Genomic DNA, 10,381 nt, shown 5'->3' with positions numbered 1-10,381 from the left:
AATGAGTCACCGATTTTATACTATGTATTTTTTATTAGCTAAGTAATAAATGGCAAATGCAACTTTCGTATATACGGGCTCACTGTAATACCACGCAGGGCAGAACAGAGAACTGACAAGATGTATGTAAACAGTATTCTGTATACTGTGATAGACAGTTCCAACCCGTCTGTTGGCCTATCACAGTAGAGACTGTTGCTAGCGGCACCTACCACTCTGAGACCTGTCTCCAGGCAACTGTTGGATTCTGTATTTTACATTATAGCCATTAGCATATATATTATTAAATATTATCTGATGTTGGTTGTGTGAGGTGTCTGCATTTGTGCACGGGAGCATCATTATGAGATTAAACAACTGCTTGCTACTTGCCTGTTTGTGTGTGACAAGAACTGAGTAACATGGTGTGACCTGCATGTTGCAAAACTGTAGATAACAGCCCAGCAGATGCTTTGTCCTATCATGTAGTCCCAATAGGGACACCACTTCCCATTACACAGATAAGTTGGTCGTTGTCTTGCGTAGGACGTCAGAACATTACAGCCTCCTGGGGTGTGTATCGGACAGATATCCCCTATCCTCCTTGCCCCATTTTTGTCCATATCTTACAAGGTGCTGTATAGTGAGCACCTGAGACTGGGGCCGACACGATGGGCCTGTTTTTCATTAAGGTGCTGCCAAAACCACAGAGGTCCCAGATGAGCCAGGACCAGACACCCTCTTCCACCCCTCCTAACCCGACACTGCCACCACCCACCACTGTGCCAAACCCCGTTCAGGTAATTAATGTTAGGGACTTTTCAGATAGCGATCAACTAGGTACAGAGACTGGTTACGATGGAAGGGACAATTTGTGGTTGTCCTACATGAGATATACAGCAAGAACTCTGAAAAGACAGGATTGTGTCATGTGTAGCCATGCTAGACCTATTCTGGCAACACACCCATTTGCATTAGGGAAAGGAGAGGGGTGGTTGTGTATTCTGAGGGGTTTCTATGAAGTCAAACCCAATTCAACCCTGTGTACCTCTTTGAGCCTAGTGTTCCCTTCCTCCCCAGCGGGCCCCATTGGGTGTTAAGTCCTACGGGGGAAACTACAGCTGCATCACAGGAACAGGTATGAACTATGGACGATAGCCCCCAGCAGACTGTCAGTCATGTGACCATTAATGACTACTGGCCAATAGGGGGCCTAAACCAAACTAGTGGTTTAGCTGATGTATGGTGGATATGTGGACCCAATAGAGTTCTAACACCCATTCTTAGAGGGAACTGGCAGGGCACATGTGCTCTGGCCAGTTTAATAATACCACTAACCATCATTGACGTTACTGCTGAACAGCTGCTGGGCTCCGTAACAGAGGGACCTGTGAATAATCCATTGGTGCTTTGGAGGCATAGACGTACTGCTCCCTGGACAGCAGATGTGGTGGATATACACACCAACCTGTTGGTACCAGTGGGGGTTCCTCATGAATTCCAAGCCCTGAGTAGAAATGATGGGCTTTGGCATCTGATGCCTATTGTAGGGCCAGCCATAGTGGATGCACAGCAATCTGCATGGATAAATTACATTTATTACAACCAACAGCGTTTTGTGGATTTCTCCCGTGGTGCACTTACTGGTATGTCAGAACAGTTGGAGGCTACCTCTAGGGTGGCCAGGCAGAATAGGTTGGCCTTGGATATGATTCTCGCTAATCAGGGGGGTGTAGGAGGGTGGACTGTTCTCCTGGCTTGGTGGTTGGTTTGGTAAGTACACTGCACTGATGGTTACTGGCTGTCAGAAGATCGGAGCATACCTCATGTCTCGAAGGGGTCCCCGAGACGACGAGTGACGACTGCACCCCAATGTTGTTCTCCAAATAGGGGAACGGTTCAGGAGAGCCGATGTGGACCTGTTCGCGTCACGAAAACCCTATGGTTTTCTCTACGAGCCCAGGACGAACCGCCACTAGGGATAGATGCTTTTGCAAACCAGTGGCCAGAGGTTCTCCTGTACGCATTTCCACAGCTCGTTCTGTACTCAGCGTAGTTGAGGGCAGAACTTGAGTTAAGAAACGTAGCAGGACTAAAGGGCTGTGTTCCCATTAGGTCCGGACAATTATTTACAGACAGATTATTTCACTTATAATTTCACTGTATCAAAATTCCAGTGGGTCAGAAGTTTACATACACTAAGGCACTGACTGTGCCTTTAGACAGCTTGGAAAATTCCAGAAATTATGTCATGTGTTTAGAAGCTTCTGATAGGCTAATTTACATAATTTGAGTCAATTGGAGGTGTACCTGTGGATGTATTTCAAGGCCTACCTTCAAACTCACTGCCTCTTTGCTTGACATCACAGAAAAACCAAAAGAAATAAGCCAAGATTGTAGACCTCCACGTCTGGTTCATCCTTGGGAGTAATTTCCAAACGCCTGAAGGTACCATGTTCATCTGTACAAACAATAGTATGCAAGTATAAACACCATGGGACCACGCAGCCGTCATACCGCTCAGGATGGAGACGCATTCTGTCTCCTAGAGATGAACATACTTTGGTGTGAAAAGTGAAAATCAATCGCAGAACAACAGCAAAGGACCTTGTGAAGATGCTGGAGGAAACAGGTGCAAAAGTATATATATCCACAGTACAACGAGGACTATATCGACATAACCTGAAAGGCCGCTCAGCAAGGAAGAAGACACTGCTCCAAACCCGCCATGACAAAGCCAGACTACGGTTTGCAACTGCACATGGGGACAAAGATCATACTTTTTGGAGAAATGTCCTCTGGTCTGATGAAACAAAAATAGAATTGTTTGGCCATAATGACCATCGTTATGTTTGGAGGAAAAAGGGGGAGGCTTGCAAGCCGAAGAACATCATCCCAACCGTGAAGCACGGGGGTGGCAGCATCCTGTTGTGGGGGTGCTTTGCTGCGAGGAGGGACTGGTGCACTTCACAAAATAGATGGCATCATGAGGTAGGACAATTATGTGGATATATTGGAGCAACATCTCAAGACATCAGTCAGGAAGTTAAAGCTTGGTCGCAAATGGATCTTCCAAATGGACAATGACCCCAAGCATACTTCCAATTCCAAATTTGTGGGCAGAACTGAAAAAGCGTGTGCGAGCAAGGAGGCCTTACAATCCTGACTCAGTTACACCAGCTCTGTCAAGAGGAATGGGCCAAAATTCACTCAACTTATTGTGGGAAGCTTGTGGAAGGCTACCCAAAACATTTGACCCAAGTTAAACAATTTAAAGGCAATGCTACCAAATACTAATTGAGTGTATGTAAACTTCTGACCCACTTGGACTGTGATGAAAGAAATAAAAGTTGAAATAAATCATTCTCTACTATCATTCTGAAAATTCACATTCTTATAATAAAGTGGTGATCCTAACTGACCTAAGACATGGAATATTTACTAGGATTACATTTCAGGAATTGGGAAAACTGAGTTTAAATGTATTTGGCTAAGGTGTATGTAAACTTCCGACTTCAACTGTATGTACCCCACACATACAATTATCTGTAAGGTCCCTCAATCGAGCAGGGATTTTCAAACACAAATTACCCCACAAACACCAGGGAGGTTTTCCAATGCCTCGCAAAGAATGGCACCGATTGGTAGAACGGTAAAAAAAAAGAAGCAGACATTGAATATCACTTTGAGCATGGTGAAGTTATTAATTACACTTTGGATGGTGTATCAATACACCTAGTCACTACAAAGATACAGGCTTCCTTCCTAACTTCACCATGAGGCCAATGGTGACTTTAAAACAGTTAAAGAGTTTAATGGTTTGATAAGAGAAAATTGAGAATGGATCAACAACATTGTAGTTACACGGAACTGTAAATATAATAGAAAGGAATCGTAAATAATGTATTGTGTCATTTTGGTGTCACTTTATTGTAAATAAGAATAGAATAACATGATTAAAGATAATCATGAATTAATTGTGAATTATGATGAGTGAGTAAGTTACAGAGGTATAAATATCATACCCCCCAAAAATGCTAACCTCCCCTATTATTGATAATGGTGAGAGGTTAGCATGTCTTGGGGGTATGATCCTCTGTAACTTTCTCACTCATCATTATTCATGATTCATTCATGATAATCCATAATCATGGTAGCATCCACATTAATGTAGAAGTGTTCGGAAAAATACTCAATTCTTATTTACAATAAAATTACTCCAAAATATTTACCATTCATTACCCTTAAATAAAAGGTGACATTCTGTACAGTCACCCCATATAAAACATTCTATCTCAAATCCAAAATGCTGGAGTATAGAGCCAAAGTAAAAGTTGTAGCTTCACTGTCAAAATAAATACGTAGGGAAGTGTACGTACGTGAGTGAAGAAAAGTACGTCACGTCACACCCTTTTATGGTGACAGGTCACATGGGTACAGTAAGGGTGTGGCATCACTGTAAACATCTTTGACATTAAGCATCTCAATCATATCACGTGAAAGGGAAGGAGTTCCCATAGGTCGTTTGGTGACCCATTACTCTACTCAGATACTCTACTCAGAGAAAGAACCAAGGTTACATCCGTAGCCCAGCATTTTCATGTCTGTATTTATTCAAATGGTAAATACAACTGGAGAGTAACTTCAAAATATACTCATAGCATCTCTGAATCTTTATGTGGCATTCCTCCTCCAGACCTGATTGAGGGCTAAAATGCTCCATAACATCAGCTGCCCAGCTGCTTCCCTTTGTCGCGTTTCCTATTAGGACCAGACGACAAAGCTTCCTGAACTGAAAGAGTTACAACGGTTAACAGAATTATCTTCAATTGGATTATTTTAAGTTTGTTTTTCTTTATTGAAATTACATGGCATGCACAAGTAATCTCCCGATATCCTGGGGACCTGGATCAATGTTGAATATTGCAGTGCATCCAGTGTGACCATGCTGATTAAGAGGTTATACACCACAGTGTATTTCACAACAGGAGGTTTTAAAACTTAACCAAATATAAGAGATGTTATACCCTCTAAATAATCAGACACTCTATCCACCACATTTATATGTGTACTACATTTAGTGTGTATACTGTATTCGTTTTTTTACATGCACTTTATACATTCGGCGAAGTAGTCGAAACAAGGGCAGATATTTATGACATACGCTACTGAAAAGGATGCTCTAAGCTAGTGTTGAAGATCAAGTCTCCCTTGAGCCGCATGATTGACAGACCAGTCATAATTTTCTGTAGGGTGGGGGGCTCTGAAGTCCGATTCCTTAAGTGATTTATTTTTTTAGACACAGCAGTGGGAATGTCGTCAGGGAAAAATATGAAGAGGGGCAAACGTGGAGGTGTTGAGGCTGGGCTGGGGATGTGAGCCTGGGCCATTGCTGCCACTGTTGAGGCTGGGCAGGGGGTGTTGGAGCTGGGCCTGGTGCTGCCCCTGTTGAGGCGGGGCTGGGGGTGTTGAAGCTGGGCCTGGTCCTGCCCCTGTTGAGGAAGATCTGAGGATGTTGAGGCTGGGCATGGGACTACCCCTGTTGAAGCTGGGCTGAGGGTATTTAGTCTGGGCCTTTTGAGGCTGAGCTTGGTGTGTGGAGGCTGGTCCAGGTGCTGCCCCTGTTGAGGCTGGTGCTGGTGGCCCTGTTAGGCCCTGTGTGCTGGGGCCTAATGCTCTCCTGCCCTGAAGGGTGAAAGGAACCACTTACTGTACATACAGTACACATATATAGCAACACAAGAATATAGATGAAGAGAGTAAGCAGTACCTGAACATATAGAAGAGCAGGTAAGCACTCCGGGCTCTGGTCCTCAGCACAGTGACTTCATTGGACATTGACACTTGGCTGTCGTTACAGCAGAACCAGTTTCCACTTGCATTCAAGATGTCACTAATGTAGTGCCCTGTGGCACAAGGAAGACAGACATGAGGTCAAGGGTCAGGCTCTTGTGGGTAATGGAGTGTGTTATAACAGTTAAACAGTTCATTTGGAAGGTATTTTATCTGTTACATGTGTCAAGTTTGGAAATCAGAGATAAAGAAATACACGTGGTATATAATTAGGCATGCCTCTCCATTCCTTTGGATTAAATTGCGTGAACTCTAAACATATTGCTTGTCGGGATGGCACTTCGCTCTGAAGCCTGCAGCCTTGCTCGCTTAGCCGAAGTAGCTATTGGAGGGTCTAATTATCCCCTACACCAGGGTTTCCCAACTGGCGGCCCGTGGGATGAATTTGGCCCACGGGTGATTTTATTTGCCCCCCCCCATGTTTTCTGACTAAAAAAATATATAATTGTTAAAAGACTGTAAGAACACCAGCAAATCAGTTCCAGGTGATTTTCATTTTGGAAATCTGTTCCAAACTATTCCCACGCACAATAAAGAGATGTACGTGATTGTACACAAATGTAAGAAAGGTTTGGAAATAGTCAAATATAATATCTGTTTGGGCTTCTTAAGGTCAATTTGCAGTCTACAAATTATTATTATCCCCGGCCTTCACCCTGGATACTTGTTTATATGGCAGAGGCGCACGTGAACGCGCAAATTGAGGGCCGAGGAGAAGGGAGTGATTTGGGATTCAGCATATGCCATATGTACTGTGCATCTGCATGTGTGTGTTTTAAGGTATTTACTTACCGGAGTTTGCGGATCCTCCCAAATGAGAGACTACGCCAGTCAGCTGGTAGTAGCCAATCACTGACTTCACTGGCTGCTGCTTCTGTAAGAAAACACATGTGATCATTGGATTCTCATTTCCCCTACAGTCCACCACACTGTCTACAGTCCACTACACTACTCGTCTACTGCAGGTCTACTATATCATGTACTCCTCATAACTATCTCAGTGTTCTGTCATAACTTATATTTCACTGGTTTCACTCTCTATCTCTCCTCACCACTGAGGCTGTCCACAGCACTTTCCCTGGTTCCTGGTCATTTGAATCTGAGGGGTCAAATATACATATAAAGAGCTGTGAAAACGTGGTCGCTTGTCTGAATTGCTCTGGTCTAAAACAGCTTCCGTACATCACTGAAGATGTCTGAGAAACATTTTAATTTGCAGCTTCTAGCTTCTCTGTCTGCAGGACCGTTTTGGGAGAGGGTGGCTTGTGTGGTGTTGGAACAAGAAGAGTGTTGTGATGCCATGACCAACCTGAACAGCAGAGGGCACTATCTTTGGCCTCTCCAGGTGGGTTGGAGACTTAGCTGGCGAGGGTCTGGTGGATGGACACCTGGATATTGGGGGTCTGGTTGGTGAGGGCCTGTGGGCTGGCACTGTGCAGGGGTGGCACCGTGTCCCCACAGAAGGTGGAGAGCCTCAGCTCTGAAGGAAACAAAAGAGGAGCCTCCAGCTTCTCCAACCCCCCAGGTCCTCCAAACCTCTTCAGATGCAGAACTAGCACACTGCCCAGAGACAGAGACAGACAATGAAACCAGTCAACAAATAACAGATGAGTGAAATTTGTTCGGTGGTGCTCATCCCTAAGTCCTACAACCTGCTCAGGAAGTAATTACTCCTAAATGCTCAGGACACAATGACCACTCATTTCATTAAATACTGCCAGTTCTATGAGAGGTTACAAAGGGGCAACTCACAGAGGCAGTGTGTGGAACTGCTCCACCTTTGAGGCGTGGAGGCCCTTGCAGCCCGCACATGTGAATTCAACCTTTTCTCCCTGGGTTAGAAACAAAAGCATTACAAAATGAGTGATACCACTTCAATAATAAGATACCGTATTCTGAGACAGTGGGTAGCTTGCCCTGCGTGTTAGTCTCTACACCCAGGGCTAAACCCTACGTGCTGACTTTGAAAGTGAGTGCTAGGCTGCTTAGCAAGGTGCGCTCAGAGCTGAAGTCCAATGAGAGGTGATTGTAGTCCTCTCTGGTGGACGACTCGCGCCCACAGCTTCAGAAGCAGGACAAAGAGAAGAAAAATGCATCAGGTTTCTGTTTCAGGTCTTTACAATTTTATGCCATGTGTTTTGTAATATAATTTAAAGAAAGATCATATTACCAGTAGATACATTACAACCAATGGGAGCTCTTACCTGGTACATGTGCGCACTGAGACAAGCTGGAACTCCAGCTGGGAAACAGGGCAGGTATAGTTCACCCCGAGTGTCTTCAGTATCATGCCCTCCTCCTTCAGCTGGCACAGCATATTCACAAGTAACTCGTGTGCGTCCTATGATGAGAAAGAAAAATACCAAGATAAAATCTAATTATTGAGAGAAAATGAACCCTTGCAAAAAGAGTGCATGTTCAGAAGAGAGTAGTGCCTCAGTTACCTGTTGCGTGTCCCCCAGATACTTCAAATCATATCCCGACAAGGAGTACTTGACCTTCCACATGAGGTCTGCTTTTGAGGCCTGGTTTGCGCCACTGTCAGGTAGACCCAAACGGTGCACATCAGACAGACACCTGTAGGGGAGACAGAGAGTAAATTAGCAGCTGACTGGATGGTGTCAACCTACTGGCTTACGGCTGAAGAGGCAGATGAGTATATCCAAATATTTGTTATCTTGCGCCACCCCATCATTAGAAATGATTAATTCGATTCAATATAATTTCACCTTTGAGGACTGACAATGAGGCAAAGCAACAAAAATGTGCTGTTTATTCTCCTAAGATATTTGGTTTGGATACTGCTCTCATTTCCAGAGCATTTTAAAAGCTACCAAATGTCCCATACTAATGTGGAATGTTCAGTCAATGACCTGTATGGGTAATGTAGTCATTCTACAGTTTCCAAATTGGCCTACAAATATCTACATCATAATCATTGTGTCATTGTTGTTCCTCTGGGTTATGAAGATTCCCGAAAACAAAACAAAAATGGAAATAAATAAATAAATGCAGCGGAATATGAAGTGGTTATGCTTAGGGAAAGGGTTAGCAAAAATGCTTTCCTAACCTGCTACGAAAATCACTTTCTATAGAAGTGGCATGAAGAGTGTGTCCCTCCTTGAATTTATGAACACAAATAATGGGTGGGTGGGGGTGTGTCTACTTTTGTGCCTTCCCTTACCTGAGCAGGTTGGAGAAGGGGGAGGAGCTCCAGAGTTGTTCCTGGCGTAGGATTTCCTTTGAGAAGGAAGGCAGGACCAGGAGGCACTGCAGGGTGGCGTTTAAGAAGCAAGTGTTGCCAATGTTAGGCAACCTGTGAAGAAGAACCAGCCATCAGTACACACATAGAGATACAATATCCTAGAAACATTGAGTGGCCTATGTCATAAACCTTCATAACTCTAGAAAGTGCTGACAATGGCAGCCATCTTGGTCAGGGATAAGTTATATGTCACTCTATGAGTACACAAAGAAGTGGATGTCCTTTAGGACCAAGATTACCATAATTCATGGGTTTATAAATATCTAATAAAACGGACATGCTTGATAGTAAGCCCCATCCCCATAGTATATCAGACATTGATCTCTAAACAATAAAGAGCTTATTTTCAATGCATCTGCATTGTGTTGTGGTTGCATTTGCGGTGTGTTTTGGTTTACCCAAGAAGTTCCATGTTGACCAGGGCCCCCCGTTCTCCTCTGGCCCCCTGGGTCTCTTCTGACCTTCTGGTGGCTGAGCTGGCCCTGGGAAGAGTCTGGCTTCTGGCACCTGAGCCTGACCTCTGGGGTCTTGGGCTAGAGTGGTCCTGAAGAGACAGAGGTCTGAAGGAAGGAGAGAAATAGGTGTAAAGATTCCAAAGCAGAGATAGTATCACTCTACACAGTATCTCTCTTAAATACTATACTGTACTATAAACACAGTCTGAGTAGTTATGAATGTATTGATGACCATATAAATGCAGTGTACTAAGTAGACCAGGGCAATAGGTTAGTACTCTATTTATCCACTAGATGTGATTAGAAGAGCCTAAAACTGCAGTTTGAGGAAAATAACTTTCTGGGACTGTGTTATCAAGCGTCTCAGAGTAGGAGTTTGATCTAGGATCATTATTTCCTTTTAGATCATAATAAATCAGATTATTATGGACAGAGAGGACCTGATCCTAGATTAGCTCTCATACTCTTGATTAACACTGGCCCTGGTCTTGTAGCTCTAAAGCCAACTCTTCAAGGGGACTCTAGGATGGCACTGTACTTATTTTTGTTTGAATTACCTGACTGTTGCGCCCTCTTGGCTGGTGTCTCCATGACCGTCCAGGGGGTTGGTAGGAGAGGGAGAACTAGGGCGGGACACCACTGGAGAGGATTTCACTGGGGAAGGGTGTTTGGCAGGTGACCTGGGGAGAGAGGGCTGTTTAGCAGGAGAGCAAGGCTGAGAGGAACAGTTAACAGGAGAGGGAGGTGGATAGAGGGAGGAGAGTTGGTCAGAGGGTGAGGGGTCAGAGGTGGCGGAGGCATTCCGTTCAGAACGGTCAGTTGGAATTGG

General features: G+C 44.3%; 1 protein-coding gene across 1 annotated transcript; it reads right to left on the bottom strand.

Annotated features, from left to right (window-relative positions):
* Positions 1–5,531: 5,531 nt before the first annotated feature.
* On the bottom strand, positions 5,532–9,943 carry LOC139369379 (ubiquitin carboxyl-terminal hydrolase 37-like). Its single transcript, XM_071108659.1, has 11 exons — positions 9,890–9,943; positions 9,496–9,641; positions 9,017–9,148; positions 8,277–8,409; positions 8,037–8,173; positions 7,787–7,894; positions 7,585–7,664; positions 7,142–7,305; positions 6,625–6,706; positions 5,750–5,885; positions 5,532–5,664 (listed from the first exon to the last, which is right to left on the bottom strand). The coding sequence occupies exons 1-11, from the start codon at positions 9,941–9,943 to the stop codon at positions 5,649–5,651; spliced, it is 1,188 nt and encodes a 395-aa protein (XP_070964760.1). The 3' UTR covers positions 5,532–5,648.
* Positions 9,944–10,381: the final 438 nt, after the last annotated feature.

Source organism: Oncorhynchus clarkii, chromosome 17, assembly GCF_045791955.1.
Source record: "Oncorhynchus clarkii lewisi isolate Uvic-CL-2024 chromosome 17, UVic_Ocla_1.0, whole genome shotgun sequence".
NCBI classification, from domain to species: domain Eukaryota; kingdom Metazoa; phylum Chordata; class Actinopteri; order Salmoniformes; family Salmonidae; genus Oncorhynchus; species Oncorhynchus clarkii.
The sequence above is the reverse complement of the archived record's forward strand: the minus strand, read 5'-3'. Positions and strand labels throughout refer to the sequence as shown.

Bases quoted from the DNA above. Each gene is read 5' to 3' on its own strand.
- LOC139369379 (XM_071108659.1), bottom strand. From the start codon at position 9,943: ATGATCCTAGATCAAACTCCTACTCTGAGACGCTTGATAACACAGTCC. The intron at 7,665-7,786 runs GTAGGGTTTAGC...TTTCTAACCCAG, and splicing joins CTCACTTTCAAAGTCAGCAC to GGAGAAAAGGTTGAATTCAC. The intron at 5,886-6,624 runs GTAAGTAAATAC...CTTGTGCCACAG, and splicing joins GGGAGGATCCGCAAACTCCG to GGCACTACATTAGTGACATC.